The following is a 25302-nucleotide window of genomic DNA, read 5'->3' as shown; positions in this document are numbered from 1 at the left end:
TTAAATTACCCCAAACAAATTTCCAAGTTTGGTTTCATTGTTGTGCCTGCAGGGAAAGAAGTGTATCAACTTGTGCAATGTGGACATAGGATTGTGTCAACTTGTGTATATACATATGTGGACATAGGATTGTGTCAACTTGTGTTTATACATATGTGGACATAGGATTGTGTCAACTTGTGTATATACATATGTGGACATAGGATTGTGTCAACTTGTGTATATACATATGTGGAATAGGATTGTGTCAACTTGTGTATATATACATATGTGGACATAGGATTGTGTCAACTTGTGTATATACATATGTGGACATAGGATTGTGTCAACTTATGTATATACTACTCAAAAGAATTTAAGGGTCAGACGATATTTTCGACATTATTTTCTGAATGTCAATTATATTAGCTAGACCATAATGTCACGCATGGTATTGTTCCATTTTGACGAAAGTCGGTCTAAGCAACCCATAACTGAATTAAAATCCACTGTCATTGACACTGTCGACTATTCTAATGGCGAAAACATGCTTACATTTGCACGTAAATTAGGGCGAAAGTGAAAGGTCTGCTAAGTGCCCATAACTTGCTTTTTCACAAAGCGCTTCATTTGCACGCTTTGCATGTGTATTCCATGTTCCCAATGCTGAATTTCCGTATAATTGTAGCTTGCGTTCGTGTACGGTGCACACTCCAAATTCGACAATGGTACGACTTCAACTGACTATCGAAGATCGAGGAAGGGCTATTGCTTGGCTTCAGGATGGCAATATGCAAAGAAATGTTGCTCTGAGACTTGGTGTCAGTCAGTGTCGTTGGCCAACTGTGGCAACGGTACCAAGCAACGAATTCTGTTCGAAATCGTCCACGTTCGGGAAGACCCCGAAGCACTACAAATAGAGAGGACCGCTACATCACCAATATGGCTCTACATCAACGCACAACCACTGCACGCCGATTACGTGACAATCTGCGGACTGCGACTGGAACTCGAGTGTCTGATCAAACCATACGCAATCATCTGAGAGCCAATAATCTACGCTGCCGTCGCCAGGCTGTTCGACCACCACTCCTACCACGTCACAGAACGGCCAGACGTCACTGGTGCACGCTTCATCTGTGGTGGCAACGTGTTCAGTGGGGTCGAGTGATGTTCACTGATGAGTCCAGGTTTAGTCTCCAGTTCAACGACGGTCGGGTTCGTGTCTACAGACGTCCTGGGGAGCGCTTCGCTGACGTTAACGTTAGACAACGTCACCGGTTCGGTGGTGGCAGCGTCATGGTGTGGGGCGGCATCTCTATCCACCACAGGACCCCCCTCTATGTGGTGGATGGCAATCTGAATGGAATCCGCTATCTGAATGAGATTATCCGGCCGTTGGTTCTCCCAGGCCTTCAGCAGATTGGCGGCAAGGCAGTTCTGCAGGATGACAATGCCAGACCCCACCGCGCCAGGGTGGTAACGGACTTTCTCAGACAACAAGGTATCGCCAGGATGGATTGGCCAGCATATTCGCCTGACTTGGCCCCAATAGAGCACACCTGGGACGAATTAGGCAGGAGAGTTCGGGATAACCATGCCCCTCTGGCCAACCTTCATGATCTGGGTCAACTTCTTATGGCAGAGTGGCAGGCCATTCCCCAAGAGTTCTTCAGACGTCTGATCAACAGCATGAGGCAACGATGTGTCAAGTGTATTCGCGCCAGGGGTGGATTCACACACTATTAAACGAATGTTCTAATGTGTAAAATCCATGTTTGACAACCTTCAACTTTGACAGCATGTCATGTGACTTTCTTGTATACAGTGACGTTTATTTGTGGGGGGTTTTAAATATGGAACAATAAATAAAAAATTTGGTGTAGTTTACATCATCAATCTAATACACTCTGAAACTTATTTGGTTATAAATTTTTGACCCTTAAATTCTTTTGAGTAGTATATATACATATGTGGACATAGGATTGTGTCAACTTGTGTATACATATGTGGACATAGGATTGTGTCAACTTGTGTATACATATGTGGAATAGGATTGTGTCAATTTGTGTACATATGTGGAATAGGATTGTGTCAACTTGTGTATACATATGTGGAATAGGATTGTGTCAATTTGTGTACATATGTGGAATAGGATTGTGTCAACTTGTCTATACATATGTGGAATAGGATTGTGTCAACTTGTGTATATATATGTGGAATAGGATTGTGTCAACTTGTGTATACATATGTGGAATAGGATTGTGTCAACTTGTGTATACATATGTGGACATAGGATCGTGTCAACTTGTGTATATGTGGACATAGGACCGTGTCCATTGTCCAGTGTGAAGTGCGGTCCAGTGCACGGCTGTGGGAACATTTTTGCTGACCGCATCATGTACATATCAGGTAAGGAAACATGTCCAAAGACCATACTGGTAACCACATAAATGGACACACACATAAAACAAGTCCTCATCCTTGTCTGCATCACATTTGCACAAGTGGATTGTGGCTTTAAAATACTTTTTTGCAGGTAGTCAAAATCAGTAGGTGCAAATTTTGTCAGTACAGTCAAACTGTGTATGAATATGTAAGCAAGCTCTTAGAGAATCCCCAAAATTTCTGACATGTTAATGTTGGTGAATTTTTGCAAGTGCCAGAGCTAGCCCTAGATGTCACTAAGGCAGCAAAAACTAGGTTTCTAGCCAAGTTAACCGTAATGGTTTTTTTTTGGGGGGGGGGGGGGGGGGGGGTTCTAAAAAGCATGCTTAATATTCTGCATGTTTTCTGTTTGGATCTGGTCATCCTAATTGGCAATGCCATACTCAGCAGCTTCTCCAAAACCAGGTATACTTCATGTTCCAGAATTCAATTTAAATCGCTGAAACTGTGTATATGGCTGTCCCACCAGTTTTCAGTTGCAGGTACATACAGCCTTGGTGTGCTAGCTCAATCAATAAGCTTTGCCTTCTGCAATCCACAATCGATTGTTGATGATGCATATCAGATCACGTCCTCTCCAAAGTAAAAATAGCCAGTGCTTCCCAGCAAGAAATGCCTGTTGTGTCTGCTATGCATAAACCTTTTTTAAAGATTCTATTTAGTTCTGGAGTTGCAGTTCTCCATGTGTAATGATCTTAGTATACAAACAAAGACAGATGTATTATTTTCAATGTCAACATTATGTGACAGTAATCGAAGCTGTGGTTTTCTTTTGTTTATCAGTGTCTGGACAAGCATAAGGATTTTGTCCTAACAATAACAAAAAACTAATGAAAGTGAAATAAAAATATACTTTTGTTTTCAGAGGTATATATTATTAATAATAAATAATTAAACTAAATTCCTAAGCTGATCAATAATGTAAAACCTTAAAATATTGTAACAAAAATAAATAAATAATAATAATAATAAAGAACAATGGTCGAAGTGTTGGAAGAAACAAAATCCTTGAACCCAGTAGTAAAAAGGACTATGATTAATCTAATAATTCAGATGGACATATTTTTGTCTACGAATATATGTTTTCACTTGTCATTCTTACCTTCATTAATACTGACTCACTGAGTTTTTCCCGGTTTACAATCTTGATGGCAACTCTTTTCCCTGTCATACAATGTACTCCAAGTTTTACCAATCCTGTAAAAAAATAAAACATTATTATTACATTATTAAATAAAATGACATTCTCAAAGAACTACTGGTATATTTATGCTAAATATCAATTCGACAATTTACTCACATAATTCAAAATTTCAAGATCAACATACAGGACAGTTTGTTTCATGTAAACCTGGATTTTTACAGCATCATATTATTTCTAACTGTATGATCACTGGAATCCATGAGTAGTGTTTTCATAATTAAGAACTGATTGCAATTATTTTTTTGATTCATGCAAGTACTTAGTATGAACTGAAAAAACTCTTTTTTTTTATACTTGCATGAACCAAAATAGAATTGCAGTCAAACCTTATAATTAAATTTATATGCATATTTTAACAATACATGTCTGAATTTGTTTTACCTTTAAATATGCCTGTAGTATTGTTTGTGTAAACTTCATCGATACTTATGTCACATAAGAATGCAATCGTTCATTCATTATTATTTGAATCAGGTATTGCCAAATGATGTCATTTGGTAAATCACACAATTTTTATAAGCAACACCATTTCCGCTAATCTTAGATGTGTGCATTTTTAAGCCTCATTTAGTTATATTGAAAGAAATTGTCCGATTTGTGTTTAGTTTATATTTCTTGAATGTGAATGAAGAGAACTTGTCAAACATACACTGTTGGGGGAACCGTTTAATTTTCGTCACCAGCTGTAGAACAATGCTTACAAGTAAGTTTTAGACGTGAACTTTCTTATATTTCTTTGGCCACCATCCAAGATGGGGTTTTTTTTTATCAATGTATATGTCTACTCTGCTATAGCATTTTTTTTATTAATTTATCATAAAAAAGGTGTAGTATTACTTGGTATCTTTGTCACAATTTTATTGCATTTTGAATGTTACACATGATTTCTTCAAAATACCTCAATATTATTTCAGCTAGTTTTAGAAAAGTAGTGAGAGTCAGGCGGGGAGAGAGGGATTGTAGGTGTGGTTTAAAGTTTTTCGGTTTATCAAGATATGAATGCAAACAAGTAAGCACCTCTCGACCAATCAGATTGCAGTAAAGTGTACAGATGCAAAGAAAATTTAATTATTACTGAATAATATATCTACCTATCTAATATTAAAAGATTTACTTGTAGAAAAATATTTAACATTTTATCTTACCATTTGCATAAAATTTACAATTGTTTAAAACAAATATTCTCACCCAACCATATTCCAGAATTGTGTAAGCAATCAACAAACCCTGCCCCCATTGATTATACATGTACATATTCCCATTATAATGATATAAAGACACATTAGTTATTACAGTGACGATAGCATGAATTAAGTTTAATTATATTGGTCTATACACAACTATAAAAAAAGAAGGTTTTTTTGTTTAACGACACCACTAGAGCACATTGATTTGTTAATCATCGGCTATTAGATAAACATTTGGTAATTTTGATAAATAGTCTTAGAGGAAACCTGCTACATTTCTCCATTAGTAGCAAGGGATCTTTTATATGCACCATCCCAGACAGGATAGCACATACCACGGCCTTTGATATACCAGTTGTGGTGCACTGGCTGGAACGAGAAATATCCCAATGTGTCCACCGACGGGAATCGATCCTAGACCGACCGCGCATCTAGCGAACACTTTACCACTGGGCTACCTCCCATCCCATACACAACTATAATTTCAAATATCAAAACAAACATGAAAGCTAAGCTAGAAGTAACACATAATTAATATAAAAGTAACTAATGTTCATTAAGAACAAGGTTGTAGGAAAATTTATAGTAACTACATTGACATAAAGCATAGTGTATATATTTTCCATGAAAAATTAAATATTAAGGTGAAAAAAAAAAAAATCTTACCAGCCTCTACTATGTGCAGAACCTTTTTCTTTTCTTTTTTTTTCTTCAAATTATTATTATTTTTAGATGTATATTAATATTAGTAAAAAGTAGTAAAAAATACCATACCTAATAATTTTTGACACATTCCTGGAAACACCTGTTTTTCCTTTTTTTGTTTGTTGCACCAACATAAGTATATTAGAGTGTGAGTATAGAGCTGAAGAAAACTGATATACGAGATAATACCAGCACCACACAACATATAAGGACCAAGGCTGACAATGCAACATGAACCCTTTGGTTCTAAAACTCAAGCCTACTAGGAACAGAAACTGGTGTCATGTTAAAATGGATAGTATCATTTTGATCCAATAGGTTTTCTTTCTATATTAATGAACATTCCTCTGAGAGCAGATGTCAGTGTCCTTACAGTATTTAGACTCAAGGTGTTTACTGGTACAATTCGTACTATTATTTAGTCAGTATTTCTTTCCAAACATCTGGTAACTTTTTATGGGTATTCGAGCTGGAAGGATTTACAATGAATCCAGACCATTCTTAATGGAATAATTGTTGGGTTTTTAAAAATTATTATAACATTACTTTTTGTAAAAAAAAAAAGAAGAGAAGTTAAACCACTGTATCTCCAAGTCAGTCAGGTTACACTAAACAATATTTTTGTTTAAGACTGTCCCTATTTATATGTATGTGTACTTCACAACCATTCACTGACGTGCTAAAAACAACACTTTCATGTTTGTTTTAAGCCTTTTTCTGCAGATAGTTTCCATAGTTACATTGCATTAAATATCTTGTTTATCACTGACCTATCCTAAACACAACTAAAGGGGCATTTCCAGTCTAGTCATTGTTTACATAGCATCAGGCAACATTATGACTATCTCATCTTGGCGTCCATCAAGTGGTTTACAGTAAAATGGGAGGAATCCACTGTAATCAGTGAACTTTCCTGTGATGCTGTTGAAGAATTCTAGAAATTGAATTTGACTCATCCTGTGATAGTGAACGGTCAGTTTAACCATAGGGGCTGTATATTCTGACTAAAGAGGTTAAACTCACAGTAATACTGTGGTGATGAAAAAAGGCAAACCAACCAGAGGTTGTATATTCTGACTAAAGAGGTTAAACTCATAATAATAAATACTGTGGTGATGAACATGATAGTCGGACAAACCAACCAGAGGCTGTAGATTCTGACTAAAGAGGTTAAACTCGTAATAATAGATACTGTGGTGATGAACATGATAGTCGGACAAACCAACCAGAGGCTGTAGATTCTGACTAAAGAGGTTAAACTCGTAATAATAGATACTGTGGTGATGAACATGATAGTCGGACAAACCAACCAGAGGCTGTAGATTCTGACTAAAGAGGTTAAACTCGTAATAATAGATACTGTGGTGATGAACATGATAGTCGGACAAACCAACCAGAGGCTGTAGATTCTGACTAAAGAGGTTAAGACTGACTAAAGAGGTTAAACTCATAATAATAGATACTGTGGTGATGAACATGATAGTCGGACAAACCAACCAGAGGCTGTAGATTCTGACTAAAGAGGTTAAACTCATAATAGATACTGTGGTGATGAACATGATAGTCGGACAAACCAACCAGAGGCTGTAGATTCTGACTAAAGAGGTTAAACTCATAATAATAGATACTGTGGTGATGAACATGATGGTCGGACAAACCAACCAGACTGTAGATTCTGACTAAAGAGGTTAAACTCATAATAATAGATACTGTGGTGATGAATATGATGGTCAGACAAACCAACCAGAGGCTGTAGTTTCTGACTAAAGAGGTTAAACTCATAATAACAGATACTGTGGTGATGAACATGATAGTCGGACAAACCAACCAGAGGCTGTAGATTCTGACTAAAGAGGTTAAACTCATAATAGATACTGTGGTGATGAACATGATGGTCGGACAAACCAACCAGACTGTAGATTCTGACTAAAGAGGTTAAACTCATAATAGATACTGTGGTGATGAACATGATGGTCAGACAAACCAACCAGAGAGGTTGTATATTCTGACTAAAGAGGTTAAACTCATAATAATAGATACTGTGGTGATGAACATGACGGCTCCTGTACTAAAAGTGACAGGAGCAGAGGAAACCAGGCTTGAGCTGCCCAACTCGGGGCTACGAGCGTGACACAACAAGGTTGCTGTCTGATATTTGCCAGAACCTTGCCAAGCAGAACCGGAGGGGGAAAGGCGTAAAAATCCAGTCCCGTCCAGTCCATGCTCAACGCATCGTACTCCAGTGCCAGTGGGTCTGGTACCACTGGCAACTTACTGTTCAGGCGAGTGGCAAACATATCGAGTTGAGGACTCCCCCACAACTGAAGAACTCGATAAGCCACCGTCCGGTGCAACATCCACTCCATCTGAACCAGGGAACGACGACTCAAAGCGTCCGCCAAGACATTCATGGACGAAGGAATGTGTTTGGCCGACAACACCACTCCCCAATCGTCGCACCATTCCAGAATCTTCAAAGCCGCAAGACTCAATGACAGGGATTTGGTGCCTCCTCACCGATTGAGGTACGCAACAACCGACGTGTTGTCCGACCTCAACAAAATTCTACGATGTCGAATAACAGTCCTGAAATGGAGACAAGCGCTACGCACCACTTCCATCTCCAACAGGTTGATGTGACAACTCCTCTTTGAAGGAGTCCACACCCCTGACAGATGTTGATCCAAAAGGTGTGCACCGAACCCCTCGAGGGAAGCATCGGTAAACAGGACCAATTCTGGAGAAAGTGGGTGTAAAGGAACGGCCTGGGACATACACTTGTCCACTAGACACTCTTGGATCGGAAGAATGAACCAAGGCCCCAATGGTATCACCAAATCCCAGTTGAGACCATCCCACACTCGGGACAAATGCCATTGAAGCGGTCTCTTGAACCATCTGAATCGCACATTCAGCACCACCAGTGATTCAAGATGGCCTATCAACACATGCACACATGCACACCAACGCACTTTGCTCCACCAGAAGATGTTGTGCCAACATCATGAAATTGTGAAGTCGCGAATCCGTCGGAAGAACGGACGCCTCCACAAGGTTGAAAACCATCCCGAGATAAGTGAAAACCTGTGTTGGTACTAATTCCGACTTGACCCAATTGGGAATAAACCCCAATTGGAGAATCATGTCAATCAGGAACTCCACGCCCATGAGACATGCCGTCTGTGACGCCGCCGGAATTAACCAATCGTCCAGGTAATTGCGCATCCGTATACCCAACAGATGTACATGCCCCACCACTGCCTTTACTACCCGAGTAAAGACGTGAGGGCTTGTGGCCAATCCGAACGGCAGAACTTGAAACTCGTAAGTACTTCCAAAAATCCCGATGGATTGGAACATGCAGGTAAGCGTCCTTCAGAATTCAGCGGCTTCAGGTTTAGAATTGGTCGCCACTCTTCTTCTGGGCGAAGAACAGATGGGAATAAAATCCCGGAGTGACCAAATCTACCTCCTGGATGGCTTTCTTGTCGAGAAACTCGAAAACCATCTTCTCCACCAGTACTCGTTTGTCGACAGACAGTACCGCAGGTAACCCAGGGGAGGACGTCAGTGGAGGGGGTGATGAAAACGGAATTTTGTATCCATTGCGGACAACCGACAAAACCCATGGGTCCAGATCTGGCAGTTCGCGCCAACTTTGAACAAAATGGCACAATCTGCCCCCCACAGGAAGATCTGCTAACTGAACCTCCATAAGCAGATGTCGATTGTCCACGCACCCTCATCCCGGCTGCTTCCCACCCCTGGGTGCCTAGCCCCGAGCGGAACCACGAAAACATGCCGACTTCCCCCGAAAACGTCCCTGTTTCGATGAACCATGGGCATTATCCGACTGCACGCCCGAATCAGACACCACAGGGATCTGATAACTGTCAAGAAAAATCGATTTCTTAACAGGTGGAGGCTTAAAAGTAGACGCCGCCTGGCGCTTACGAGCAGTTCGGGACTGAACAGCAGGGACGAATTTCGCCGCCTCTTGGTCCATGATCAAGTTAAAATTGGTCCCAAAAAGTAAGGTTTCCCTAACTGAGCGACTACGAAAGTAGGTTTTAACCACACCCATCACTCTCAGTCCCGCCAGGTAGTGATCCCGACACAGAAGTAGACTGTTGGCAAAAACACGCCCAGCAAGCTGAGCGACGTGATGAGAGGCTTTAGAAGCCACCAACAAACAACCCTTAGCCATCGCCGGAAGACCCGTGACTGCTTTATCTAACCCACATAGGAACGTACCTAAATGGTTATTGACTTGAAAAAGAAGTTTAGATAACCTCTCCAAAGTCTCTAAATCCGTGAGTGGCAGTCTGCCTTCACCCTAGGGGAAACGACCGCTGGATGTGAAAGGAAGGAAGCTCCCAATGTCTTATACGAAGACGTGGACAAAACCTTCGCTGCAAACAACAGTTTCCCGGTAGCTAACGCTGCCAGGAAACTCTTCCACCACCGCCCCCAAAATACGATCACTACACGCAATCAAAGCATCAATCTCCGCTAACGGCAAGCCGAAATCCTGCCGTGGAGCGTCCGCCGCTAAAGGCCAGTTGCCAAACGAAACACCCTTGTAAGACTGAACAGCCTCCTCCAACGGAATTGCATCCGCGCACACCAGTCGGACCTGTTCCCGTACAAAACCAAGAACCGCCTGGTAATCATAATCGCCGTCTGGTGTACCATCGGCCAAATTGGGAACCTCATCGAGCACCGAACCTGGTGCCGACCCTTCCCCTGAACCACACACTGATTCTGTGGGAAAATCCTCTTCCGAAGAAGAAATTTTCTCAAACGACGCGCCATGCGCCGACCGTAACGGAAACGAAACTGCATGGGCAGTACACGTACAAATCCTGCGCCGAATTCTGAACCCAACGTACCACGTGTGGATTAGCCAACCCAATTGACGTAGCCACATGCGAATGATCTAAAAGTTGATGACGCTGTACAGGCGCCCCAACAACAGAAGGGACGCCCACTGGCGTCGCACCCGAAACAATGTCACCCGGCTCCGTGACCGAGACAACATTGTGAGACTTCGCGATTTCGTCAAGTGTCTCGATCACCGAAGTAGCGCCGAAAGATGTGTTGGCCGAAACGGCACCCTCGGACGCAACGACCAACCCTGCACCAGAAGTCTGGTGAGACAAACGGCACCGCGAAGCGGACTTCATTCTAAGAGCTAATCGACCCCTCCACAGAAGGACCGATAACCCTGCCCCCATCAGTAAGATGGGAGTCGGAACTGAGAGACACAGTCGTTCTTGCCACAACTGCACTACCTCCGACTGATGCCCCCGTTAAACCGTAACAGGCGCCGCCTCCACCGACTGAGGCAAAAGCAAATCCCCAGGTGGAACAGAGCCTGACCTGGAAGAAACCTTCGGCTGAAGCAGGGAGCAACAGCGCCCCCTCCGTGCCAAGTGGCGCTTAGGGTTTACTGGTATCACCATGAAGATGGCGAACAGACGAGGAGGCGCCCTTGCGCCTACCACTTGTCCGCAAGCTCTTTGAACTGGACACCGATTTGCATGGAGCACGACCCCGGAGGTTGCCACTGTGCTCCGCCCGTCCCGTTCACGTCTAATCATCCTCTTACGCTCGGCGTCTTTTGACAACTTCTTAGCCTTCCCCCACGTGGAGGGGGACCAATTTACACAGATATGACACTGGCGTTCAAAACAACAAGAACGACATGCCCCTGTGTAAATCACCCAAAAGACCTCATATGACAGAGTAAAACAAAATTACAAATTAATAAACAATTTGACAATTTGACAATTTTTACTACAGAACTCGAACACGACTGCAGAACCAAAAACGAGGATATACGGTCTACCCATGCGCGGGTGTAGGTTATACATCCGGCAAGGGGAGATAATTCTGCAGTGGAGGTTATAACTCGGGGTCGTATAGCATTGTTGTTGTGCTAGTACGGTAAGTTGAATAAGACTATAAAACATTTCCTTCCTTCCTTCATTAGTCCACTTTTACTTATCAATGTTTGTAAATCAATTTATTACACTACAGTCAAACACATGTTGAACAGCCACCAGGCACAGTACTCGAAACAGTGGGGGCGGGGGCGAGACGTAGCCCAGTGGTAAAGCACATGCCTGATGCGCAGTCGGTCTAGGATCGATCCCTGTCAGTGGGCTCATTGGGCTATTTCTCGTTCCAGCCAGTGCACCACAACTGGTATATCAAAGGCTGTGGTATGTGCTATCCTGTCTGTGGGATGGTGTATATAAAATATTCCTTGCTACTAACAGAAAAATGTAGTGGGTTTTCTCTCTATGACTGTGTCAAAATAACCACATGTTTGAGACATCCAATAGCCTATGATTAATAAATCAATGTGCTCTAGTGATGTCATTAAACAAAACAAACTAAAATAAAATTTAATTGAGGTACTCAAAATGTATATCGTTTTGATGTAGAATGTTTAAAGTTTGTAAGTCCAAATTTGTTTTTAGCAAATATCACTTGGAAAAAAGTTATGACTGAAAAGAGTGGTTACTATAACAGCATGACTACAAAAACACAAACTAATCATTGTTTATTTACTTCTTTTAATGTATGAAAACTACTTTGTAGTTGTTTTTGGGTGGGGGTTTTAGGTGTGGGTTTCTTAAGGGTTTTATTTTTAATCTTTGCTATTTGTTTTTTCTAGTCAAGATATAATTTTATATTTACAATTATTTTTATAAATGACCATTAAAATAAAGTGTCTTGCTCTTAAAATAGTTTATAAAAATGTATGTATGATAGCTGGTGTATTTGTACTACTTGTAGTTCGTATCATGATTAAACCGTGGACCAGATATCGAAAATCGAATAGAAAATTTTAAAAAACTGAATCGTTCCATCCCTATATGTAAACATATATATACTGTCAAAAAAGTAATAATGTGTATCTTTAGCTTAAACTGTTCATAAAACAGTAAGAAAATAAATGGTAACTTTGTTAACATAAAACAAGTTACTTTGTTAACACCAATGGTAAGTTACCGGTACCTAAATATGCACAAAATCATTCAACTTTGAATATAACTATAAAGGGTCTTTAATAGAAAACAAATAACATTTTCCATTTTTGAAAATTAGTTTTAAAATGTTTGAGATGATTATTAATGATTTCTATTTCATCAACTGCAAATCTAACTGTTCATGTGACATCTGATAGTGTCAACAACCAATCAAGTGAACAAATTAATGTTTTTAAATATTAACATTTCAGATGCATACATTTCCATCTTATCGCATCATAACAAATCTTATGAAAGAAAGAAAGAAAGAAATATTTTATTTAACGACGCACTCAACACATTTTATTTACGGTTATATGGTGTCAGACATATGGTTAAGGACCACACAGATTTTGAGAGGAAACCCGCTGTCGCGACTACATGAGCAGGATAGCACAAACCATGGCCTTTGTTGAACCAGTTATGGATCACTGGTCGGTGCAATTGGTTTACAGCTACCCATTGAGCCTTGCGGAGCACTCACTCAGGGTTTGGAGTCAGTATCTGGATTAAAAATCCCATGCCTCGACTGGGATCCGAACCCAGTACCTACTAGCCTGTAGACCGATGGCCTACCACGACGCCACCAATGCTGGTTAAATCTTATGAAATCAGTGAATCCACAAACTCCAGTTAACTGCATAGGAGTCATCAGAGACAGACACTAGAGTTGCATGAAGACAGCAAATTTGTTGGGAATATCCAGCTGTCATAATGCTATACAGTGTTCTCTTCAAATGAACACACTCAACTCTGTCAGTTGTTTTCCAAATTAATTTTTTTTTTTAAATTCTACAAATAAATAAAATTAGTAGTAATTTTTATGTTTAAGGGAGTATAACTGAAGGTATGTTTACACTTCAAAGCATCAGTTAATAATTTTGGTAGGAAACCATCATTATGCGACTTTGATACATCACCTTTAAAAGAGGTAGTTACTTAATAATGAAGGCTGCTCAAGTTTCTGTTAAGTGTTTTTGCTTTTCATACAAGAACTTTGTATGTACGAGTCAGCTGACAGCATTAGATGTTATGTAAACTTGCATATATAGCAGCTGGCTCAAAATTCACAATAAAAATATCTGTATAGACTGCAATAAGAAAGAAGAAAGAAATGTTTTATTTAACGACGCACTCAACACATTTTATTTACGGTTATATGGCGTCAGACATATGGTTAAGGGCCACACAGATTCTAAGAGGAAACCCGCTGTCGCCACTACATGGGCTACTCTTCCGATTAGCAGCAAGGGATCTTTTATTTGCGCTTTCCACAGGCAGGATAGCACAAACCATGGCCTTTGTTGAACCAGTTATGGATCACTGGTCGGTGCAAGTGGTTTACACCTACCCATTGAGCCTTGCGGAGCACTCACTCAGGGTTTGGAGTCGGTATCTGGATTAAAAATCCCATGCCTCGACTGGGATCCGAACCCAGTACCTACCAGCCTGTAGACCGATGGCCTGCCACGACGCCACCGAGGCCGGTCAGACTGCAATAAATGCATCCAATTGAACAACATCACCCAGTGACAGAGAACTGCACATCCAGCTCAAATTACTGACAGAAAATGTCAGTGTTCGTCTAATTAACTTAGTTGAGAACTAACACTGACAGACGGTGTTAGCATTTCTCTAATTATTAGATAGTACAATACCTGCCAGCTGTCACTGTGTCAGTGTGTTTTTGTACCAACTTACCTTTAGAAAGAAAAAAAAACTAAACGAAAAACACCACAGTGGCCTAAATATCTATTTCTGGAATATCAGTAAAAAGAATTCTCAGATCGATATATTAACTGATAAAACGATTTGTTAAGAAGACAGAGATCCTTAATTTCAAAGTAATATTTAACATATATATTACTGCAGGACAGGATATACCGTCAGATCTTGTGTAACTTGCTTGTAGAGAATTGGCTAGGACAGAAGTAAACCCAACTGAAGATCAATATGCTGTATTAACTGCCTACTAGCACTTAGCTTGTTATTTATTTTAAGCTTGCAACAGGATTTGGCTCAAAGATAAGGTGCTCCGTCTGATTTGCACCAGGATCTTGTAAGAACAATGTTATCTAGTACATATTAGGGGTTTTTGTTTTTTGTTTTTAATTTCATAACACCAGTATATCAAAGACTATGTTATGTTTTGGAATGATGGTGTTGATGACAATGATGATGATGATGATGATGATGATGATGATAACGATGATGATGATGATGATGATGATGATGCTAATGAAGAAAAAAAATGATGATATAATAAAGGTAAAGGTTCAAGCATTTCGTTGCTGTCATGGGCTAATGGATTTATGTAATCCAAGACAGTGAAAATAGTCTATTTTCATGTTGAACATTCAGTATCACCTACAGATACAACAATACACAGTAGAGCTTTCATATTCAAGCTGTGGAGCACTGGTTGAGATGGGTAAAACCATGTCCACCAAGATTGGTCTGCTATTGAGCTACATCAAAATACTCCCAGGACAGTATATACCAAGGCCTTTTATTGAGGCCAAGTAGCTGAAGAGAAATAGCAATGTCTATAACAACTTGTTGAGATACAGCACTCAAGAAATTATTATGGTATAGGGCTCAAAATAGCAATATGGAGAAAAAAAGCAGTCCATTTTTTGGACCCAACAGGTGAAATAGAAATTCACCGGTTAAGACAGTCACAGATCATGCTTCACGACACAGATGTATCTATGATTATGTCATCTTTTACTTAATTCTTAAGTTATATTTAAATTCCATAATGCTCAAAAATCCATCTCAGAGGTCCTAATTTTCCAGCCACGAGGCCATATTTTTTTCTTAGCAGGACATATTTCTTTTGACCTGCTTTAAAAACAAAACAACAGCATTATTAAAATACGGCTATTTGTACAAATATTGTTCAACACTTGGGATAAAGGGATAGAGAGAGGAAACCTGCTGCCAACATACATGCTATTCCTGTTGAAACAAGCAGTAAGAGATCTATAGACAGTATACACCACAACTTTAACCATATTTTACTTCCTATTTTGAGCCCTGTGGTATATAGACTACTTCTTCCAAGGTCTTTCTATATGCATTTTCCATCAATTACAATAGCTCAAACAACAACTTTTGAAAACCATCCATGATCGACTGGTTTGGAATGGGAAATAATGGATTTACTAAGGAAGCTAAAACCTGAGGTCTATCACAACTCAGGTGGAAGCTCTACCACTAAGATACATCCTGATCCTACATGTAATTCATGTGAGCGACTTGTGTATTTTTAATAAGCTACATGGGCATCAGTGTTGGTGGCCAGTATTGAAAGAGAAGATGTCCCAATGTTGGCATCTAGAATCTCTCTTGTAAAGGGCAGGATGTTGCTAAGTGGTAGAAAGTGTATCATTTGCCCTCAATGGAAGCAGGTTTAAATCTGTGTGTCGAACTGGTTATCAAAAGCTGTGGTGTGTACTGTTCCGTCTATAGATCTCTTACTGCTTTTTTCAACAGGAATAGCATGTATGGTGGCAGCAGGTTTCTTCTCTCTATCCCTTTAGCTCAAGTGTTGAACAATATTTATACAAACAGCCATAATTTAAAAATGTTCTGAGGTGACCTTAAACAATTATTTGGTGGCAAGATTTAGCTTAGGCGGATGAGCTCTCGCCTGAGGTGCTTGTGTCACAGGATTAAACCACCTCAGTGGAGCCATTCAACTGACTGGGTTTTTTCTCTTTCCAACCAGTCCAACAACTGGTCAAAGGCCATGGTATGTGTTTTCCTGTCTGTGGAAAAGTACATATAAATGATCTCTTGCTTCTAAAGGAAAAATGTAGCAGGTTTCCTCTGATGACTACAAGTCAAACTTACCAAATGTTTTACATCCATTAACCAAATGATTAATTAAGCAATGTGATCTAGTGGTGTTGTTAAACAAAATAAACTTTAACTTCAAACAAATATTCCTTTCCTTTCTTCTCTCCTATCAATAAAGCCATTTTTAGAACCAAAATTAAATATTCTTTTAGGCTTTCTGTCAGAAGGTAATTTGAGGGTATGTAATAAAATCAAAACAGACCATAAGTGCCACTCCTACATGGTTATGGGTTTGAAATGTTTTAAAATTGGGACACTACATTTCATGCAGTTTGACAAGTTATAAACAGCAGTTCTGTTACTATCATTTATCTAAAAATGTATCCATCAATTTAAAAAAATTTAGGGTACATAATTTTACCATCCTACCCTCTGGCAGAAACCTTTTTATAATTTTAGTTTACAGCAAATAATGATGAGTTGTGCCTGTGAAATATTTGGTGTTAATATGTGCCCATCAGTCAATTATAAATATTAGTCGAGACCAAAATAAACAGTATTATTCATCTGGTAATGCTCTTGTCAGCCATGAATTACATGTCGGACCAGTATTCCGATATTGATTGGAGCACCATTCCTCCTTCCGATCCGACACGAGGTGTCCACAACTGTATTAGTGCTATAAATAGCGACAGTTGAACATGTGTCAGAATGTTAGACAAAAAATATGTCAGAATGTCAGCATTACAAATTTTTCTTGGCTCGTCAACTGGGCTAGTCAAGTCAACACTTTGATTTGCCTGTGCAAAATTTCTGTATGTCCCTCATTCCAAAGAAAGGTGCAATCAGTATTAGCAAATTAAAAATAAGAAACAGAGCACATTTCACACTTTGATTACAGTCAGACACAGTAACATAAGGCTCGTGATTTGTGAATTACCATGACAAATGGGTATTTACCAGACTCTAGATATTATGTAACAAACAATCAAATTTGGCAACAATGTAACTCCATGTGGAACAACATGGTTTATTACCTAGAATAATCATGCGGTTTATCAAAATTTTACGTGTTCTGAATATTTGTTTTCTTTTTAAGGCTGTCTAAGTGGTCTTGGTGGGTTTTTTTAACACTGCCTAGGTCTTAATAATTTCACAGGATATACCGAATGGTATGAATTTAATATATACATGTACGCAACAGGAAGCCAGTAAACTAAAGTATAACAAAAAACCTAAATTTCTAATAATTTTAATACATTAAATTTTCAAAGTAAAATCACCAAGTACTGCAGGCAAAACAAGATAAGCTATCAGACAACTGTTAAATACAGTCTCTGGTAACAGAAATTCAGTCTACATGTTAAAGAATGCAAAATGACATGTTTGGAAGTCAATCAAAAAGTTAGCAAATCAGTTGAACATAAGATAATGTATAATGTGTAATGTTGGCTTTGCAGTGTTGAAAAGATATCAGTAGTGTTTCATTGCCATATCGATTTTCAACTATCACTCGATGATAAACTTAAAATCATTAAGTTTCAAAAGTATATAAGCAAACATTAAAATATTCTAAATGTTTTTTATTGGATTATTAAATACTGGATACATCTTCAATACATAAAGCTTAATATGAATAGGTACCAGCAGAAACAAACAACAGAGTCCAACAACAACAAAAAATTGTATTATAAACCCCTAAAAACCGGACTCTTCTGAAACAGGACAAAATACTTGGTACCATATATACCCAGTTTAGAGGGCTTTCACTGTATATGTATTTAGAAAGAAACAAAATAATAAAATAATAACTTCAAAGCACTAGGTTATTTCAATACATTATACTACTGAGGTCAACCAAATTCTATTCATCAAAGAAAGATTAAAAAAGTCATTTCTATATTTCATATTAATTTTGACACAGGAAATGATGATATGGTGCCTTAGGGACTAGCACAAGTCTAGGCAGGCGTTCATCTTCAATTATATGGAGTGATGATATCTGCTTGTAGAATGCTCAGACATATGGTTCATACTTCTGGTGAGACAGACTTGGCCTATATCTACACTGTACCTGCGCTAGATTATCTTCTTCCTGCTGTCTTTCCATTTTAACTTTCAATTTTAAATTTTAGGTAAACAAACAGAGTTACCAACCTGGTGAGTTATTCCTAGTTGACACCAAGAGTAGATGAATATATCATATTTGATGAATAACTATTAAGCACTGTTGCACATCCCACCCCAGCATTTTAAAAATAAGGAAATAAAGCCTAATCCAGGGCTTCTACAATTTTAAAAAATCCACTAGCCATGGGATCAGTGATTTAAAAAATTTACTTGCCACAATTAAAAATTTACTAGGCCTATTTTACTGACAATTTTACTAAATAATAGTAATAATCAGACATGTCACCTAAAGAGGGAGATAGAATTTAAAAACACTAACATTGGTGGTTGGGGTGGGAGTCTAAGTCTAAGTCTAAGTATTCATAGACGTAACTCCAATATTTGACCAAAACAAATTTCACTAGCCGTCGGGCTAGTAGTTATATACTAGCCCAACATTGAATATCACTAGCCATGGGAGTGGGGCTACCATAATTTAGAAGCCTTGCCTAATCAGCATCTCTTATAGTGTCACCCACCAGAAGCTAAAACTTAAAATAAACATTGAAGTTGAATCAGTGTACCTCAAGGTGCTGCCCACCCTACTCCACCATTTTAAAAAAGTGCTAATTAGTAGAAGCTGGAATTCCAATTTTAAGCATTGATATAATTTCAGAACAGTGGTTCAGGTTATCAAGAGGATACCTGACAAGAAAGTCGAGAACAATACTTTGTTCTCCACAAAATCTGAATTGTGTGTTATTTAACAATACGATAAACATAACATAGCAATAGCAATAATAATGAATATATAAAGTTATATGTTGTAACCTGTAGGTTACCAAGACCATATTTTGTAGTAACCAGATACAATGCTTATTTTAATGCTTGAATCTCTAGAATGACTTGTTACTGCAAAGCATTTTCTCCTATACACTGTCTGTGTGGTACACAGTTTGTTTCCACAAATAAGTCATGCCAATAATGAGACAATAAGAAGAATTCACAGATGCCCATCACATACCTCATCAAATCAGTAAGCCTGGTGTTAATGTTTTATGAGCCCCCAGCAGCTCAGAGATTTATGCCAGCTTCTCTCTGCCAAACCATGAAAGCCGAAATTAAACTAATTTATTACACACTCCTTGAACTATTCTTCCATAATATTAACAAATGGAACAAATATTTACACTTGTGTTTAAAGTAAATGAGATAACATTAACACAAAACAAAATTTAACACCAAGAACAGTGTTAAAACTGCCATAATATAAATGTCTGCCGTTGGTTGACCCTAGAAGAAATATTAATAAATATTTCTCTACTTAAACCTGTACAAGCATCAGGATGTCATATTGTATGGAAAACATTCTTTTGATTTGCCCTGTGATCATCGTAATTCATCAGAAATTGTTTTTTGGTAATCATAATAATGGAGGATTATGTTACATAAAAATGGGTACTGGACTTTAGGTTCCATGATTTTGCCAACATACTATGGGCAACGATAATTTTCAAGAAATGGGGAGGCCTACTGTTAAAAAAAAAGTAATCTAATAATTGTATATTTTTGCAGAGGTTCACATTCTGAGACATTACATTAATTACAGGACAAAAATAGCCAAAGATTTATACATATACCGGTAGTACATGCCAGAATCCAGTTGACAAATGCATATTGATCATAAAACAAAAACAACAAAAAACATAGTAACATTTTCATGTGCCAAATTCTAATAAAAAAATTAAAACTAGCAGGTACATCACACTCAAATCAGCACACATTCTATGTCTTACATATTTCCTTTTGTGGAAGTAAATTATTTTTAAAATGAAGTACTGATGATATATTATTCCCCCAGAAACAAGTGAAAGACCAAAGAAACTAGATAGCACATGCCCTTCTTCACCTGACAGGAGGGCTGCCAACAGGCTGTCTTAAAACTAGAATGATGGTGTGTTTTGTACTGAATAATCAAAGTATAAATCAATTCACATAACTGGTGACCTGTTTTTTTAAATTAGGGTAGGCAGCATTAGTTAAAGACTCCTATAAACAATTCTGTACTACATTTCATAACCCAAAATCATTTAGAATATAATTACAAGTACCTTTATAACAAAGAAATTTCATCCATTTGTTAACATATTCAACCTATGAGCAGTTCCAATAATATCACTTGCCAAAAATTTACACCAAAAACAATACTTTAAAGAATTCAAGCGTTACAAGCAAATAATTTATTTTTTACAAATGACCTTGACCTTGCCATGGTATCACAGTTATGGAGTTGAAGGTATGCAGCTAAAAAGAATCCTCTTGTGTACAAACATACCAAATAAGAAAGCAATTTCAGAAACTTTAACCAAATCTCAAATAACATTCATGGGGGTGGCAGGTTATTTTCTACAAAAACAAAATTATAGCATTTAATGTCATCTTATGAAAATGCAGTCACACAGCCCTATGAGTTACTGATCAATCCATTGAATTAATTACTGAAATAAATTTTGTTTATATCACATGTATGTTACAGTTAGTGTCACGTGTTAAAATCATGTTGTGAAGAAATCACATTGAGGTTAAGTAGTGACTTTTTAAAATGTCACTGTTAATGGCATTTTCCCTCCTATCTCCTAACATTGATCTGCCTTTGATTGATTATTTGGAAACTCGTTCCAGGAGCCATTATCACATCATCGATGGAAATTGGTTGAGGCAAGTTTTCTCCGATACTAACAGACAGAATTGGGCAACATTACACAAATGCTTGATTGGTTCCTATGGATAGAAGCAGAATTTTATAAACTAGTCTCCATGGTAACAAATTTCATGGTTAGTTTTGTTAAGTGCAAGTTTTTCTACAAAATGGATAAAATAAAAGTATTAAGCAGATGCCAATGGCAATTGTTGTTTTTTCACTATGATACACTGTGTACATGTTGGTAAGAAACAAAACGTTCAATAGCCATACTCTACTGAAACCCAGATCTACACGTACCCTCAACATTCCATTTTGAAAGGCATGCTTTAATCAACGTACAGGAGTTTACTACACCATTATGTCATAAAAAGCATGTGACATGAGAAAGAAAGAAAGAAAGAAGTGTTTTATTTAACGACGCACTCAACACATTTTATTTACGGTTATATGGCGTCAGACATATGGTTAAGGACCACACAGATTTTTTTAGAGGAAACCCGCTGTCGCCACATAGGCTACTCTTTTACGACAGGCAGCAAGGGATCTTTTATTTGTGCTTCCCACAGGCAGGATAGCACAAACCATGGCCTTTGTTGAACCAGTTATGGATCACTGGTCGGTGCGAGTGGTTTACACCTACCCATTGAGCCTTGTGGAGCACTCACTCAGGGTTTGGAGTCGGTATCTGGATTAAAAATCCCATGCCTCGACTGGGATCTGAACCCAGTACCTACCAGCCTGTAGACCGATGGCCTAACCACTACGCCACCGAGGCCGGTCATGTGACATGAGAAGAAAACTGCATGGTTTCTTCAGAATAATTGGTCACATTAAAGATTTATTGTACACTCTTATACAATTATAAAACATTTTAAAATATGTACAAATGAGAAGTAAAAAAATATGTTAAACTATGAATATGTAATAACTTGCTAGTTATCCCTCTACTCTTTATTTGAATAGAAACAAAGTGACATAATATTCATGGTATACATACATACATACATCAACCATAACGACTGACAAAGGAAGCTCGTTCTTTATGACCTTTGCAAACAATATACTGTGAAACAAACCAAGCTATCCTCTAGTGTCACAAAATCCAATAATTACTTGAAACACATCTCTTAAATACAGTCAATACAGTTCCAGGTTAATTATTTATCTCTTACTATAAAGGTGTTATATCAAAATTAAAAGTGCTATATTTCACTATTTTTACATTTATTTGTTATAACTATTTATTAATTGATCCCACACATAATCTTCACATAAGTAACTCTGGAATATCAAAATTGAAATGAGCTTGTACACCATCCAAACAGACAGTTTGAGTTCTGTAGGACTAGATTCTTAGTTGGAGCTGGACGTAGCATAGTGAGAAAGCGCTCTCCTGATATGCAGCTGGTCTGGGATTGATCCCCGCCAGTGGGCAATTTGGGTTATTTCTCATTCCACCAGTGTATTACTACTGGTATATCAAAGGTTGTGGTATGTGCTATCCTATCTATAGGATGGTGGATATAAAAGATCCTTTGCTACTAATGGTAAACTTGTAGTGGGTTTCCTCTCTAAGACTATATGTCAAAATTACCAAATGTTTGACGTCTAATAGCCGATGATTAATAAATTAATGTTCTCTAGTGATGTGTTAAACAAAATAAACTTTTAGATTCCTGTCTTATCTCATCGAAGGAACATTCCATTTTCAAAATGTTGATTAGCTTGAAAATTGATTAGCAAATTGTATTTAACAGTACAGAATTGTGTAGCAATCTTTGAAACTTGCCTAATGAATCGAGAAGCGATACTGAACAAAACATTCTGTGACATTTTATGAAATCAACAAATCCATAAACTCTGGACTGTCAGTACTCAGCTTGATAGATGTGTTGCACAAAGATATTGAACTGACCGGAAACACCTTGGAGTAATGTCACAGAGAATTCACCTCAACTGAACTCACCTAATTCCACCAGGGTTTTTTCTACTAGTAAATTAAATTATTTTGTTGTATTTTTTTTATGGGCATTATAGTTGAAGGTATGATGTTTACAATTCAAAGTAAAAGTTAAAATTTTGGCACAAAGCCACAATTAAGTAAATTTGGAATAGAATCTTTAAGCTGGTTTAGATTAATTTCTACCATGTCTTCATATGCCAGTTATTTAAGACCGATTTTTCAATAATTTGCACAGAACAAATTACTGAGGTTACCAGAGACTGCAGGTGTGATGGGCTTTTCAATCATCACAGCCAGTCTTCAATGATTGGTATATTGATAAAAAGCCATGGTATGTATTATCAGAGCTGTGGGAAAATGCATCACTGCTGCTTATCAACGTCATAGCAGTTATTTTCTTCTACACAGGGTGGGATCTAGCCCAGTTGGTAAAGAGCTAACATGACATGGCCTGATTGTAGGATCAAATCCCCTTGGTGGATCCACTCAAGTACTGGTTTTTCTCCAGTCCCAACCAGTGCCCTCTTACAATTACAAGTCAAAATTACCAAATGTTTGACATCTTATGGCCGATGTTTAATTTAATCAATGTACTCTAGTGATGTCTTTAAACAAACAAACTTTTTTTTCTTTTCATTAACTGGTTTTATCAACTTGTCTGCCTACAGTTGTGGAAAAGGGATGGACTAACATTACTAAATAAAGTTTAGTATACTGAAGTGAACTATGTTTTGACATTTAAATAATACATTTCATCCTTTGTTGGGTATTTTCTTTGTTTTATTATATGCCATCCTCAAGATACTGTTAATGATGTATTTAACATATTACATGTACATGTATGATACGTATCATGACACATGGGTACTCATATTCTTACAATGCCTATCTCTAGTAGGAAAAAAAAGAAAAAGAAAGAAATGGTTTATTTAATGATGCACTCAACACATTGTATTTTACGGTTATATGGCGTCAGACATATGGTTAAGGACCACACAGATATTGAGAGAGGAAACCTGCTATCGCCACTTCATGGGCTACTCTTTTCGATTAGCAGCAAGGGATCTTTTATATGCACCATCCCACAGACGGTAGTAGATACCACAGCCTTTGATATACCAGTCGTGGTGCACTGGCTGGTTAGTAGGAAAGAATGCTGAAGTCGTTGGAGGTGGCAAGCTTCCATAGGTAAATAGGGATGGCACGTCATCAGTGAGGAGGTTTCGGGGCTACAAACAGACCCCTTTTGGACTTGTTTTTTGTTTGCTTGTTGTTTGAAAAAAATAAAATTAATCATAAAAGTACTAGATCATCATGAAAAACACCTTTAAAAAACAAATCTGATGACACCCATGAGAACTGAAAATAAAATATTTCTGTTTTTTATTATTTATTTATGTTTTTTAGGGAGATCAAAGCACTGCAAGAAATTGAAGACAATCCTTATGTAAGTAGAACACGAGTTTAGGGTACTATTAATTTGGACATTTCAGTGGTGTAGAGCTACTGTTAATAATTTAACGGGGTTTTTAGGTTCTGGGGTTTTGTGTCTGTGTTACTTTATTGGCTCTATATTGTATTTTCAGACTGTGAAGCTACATGAAGTGTTTCCCACATGGCTCGGTGATAGCATTGGTGTTTATTTTCAGACAGTGAAGTGTTTCCCACATGGCTCTGTGATAGCATTGGTGTTTATTTTCAGACAGTGAAGTGTTTCCCACATGGCTCGGTGATAGCATTGGTGTTTATTTTCAGACAGTGAAGTGTTTCCCACATGGCTCTGTGATAGCATTGGTGTTTATTTTCAGACAGTGAAGTGTTTCCCACATGGCTCGGTGATAGCATTGGTGTTTATTTTCAGACAGTGAAGTGTTTCCCCATGGCTCTGTGATAGCATTGGTGTTTATTTTCAGACAGTGAAGTGTTTCACCATGGCTCTGTGATAGCATTGGTGTTTATTTTCAGACAGTGAAGTTTTCCCACATGGCTCTGTGATAGCATTGGTGTTTATTTTCAGACAGTGAAGTTTTCCCACATGGCTCTGTGATAGCGTTGGTGTTTATTTTCAGACAGTGAAGTGTTTCCCACATGGCTCTGTGATAGCGTTGGTGTTTATTTTCAGACAGTGAAGTTTTCCCACATGGCTCTGTGATAGCATT

At 38.1% G+C, this 25302-nt stretch overlaps 1 protein-coding gene across 1 annotated transcript in view; it reads right to left on the bottom strand.

The window, feature by feature from the left end:
* LOC121380478 (serine/threonine-protein kinase BRSK2-like) overlaps positions 1–25302 on the bottom strand; it is a 129605-nt gene that overhangs the window by 84745 nt on the left and 19558 nt on the right. The window contains exon 2 of the mRNA XM_041509297.1: positions 3530–3624. Coding sequence (XP_041365231.1) covers positions 3530–3624 — 95 coding nt within the window. The remainder of the gene's footprint in view (positions 1–3529; positions 3625–25302) is intronic.

The sequence above is a fragment of the Gigantopelta aegis genome, chromosome 9 (assembly GCF_016097555.1).
Source record: "Gigantopelta aegis isolate Gae_Host chromosome 9, Gae_host_genome, whole genome shotgun sequence".
Lineage (NCBI taxonomy): Eukaryota > Metazoa > Mollusca > Gastropoda > Neomphalida > Peltospiridae > Gigantopelta > Gigantopelta aegis.
This window is presented reverse-complemented; position numbering and strand designations above follow the sequence as displayed.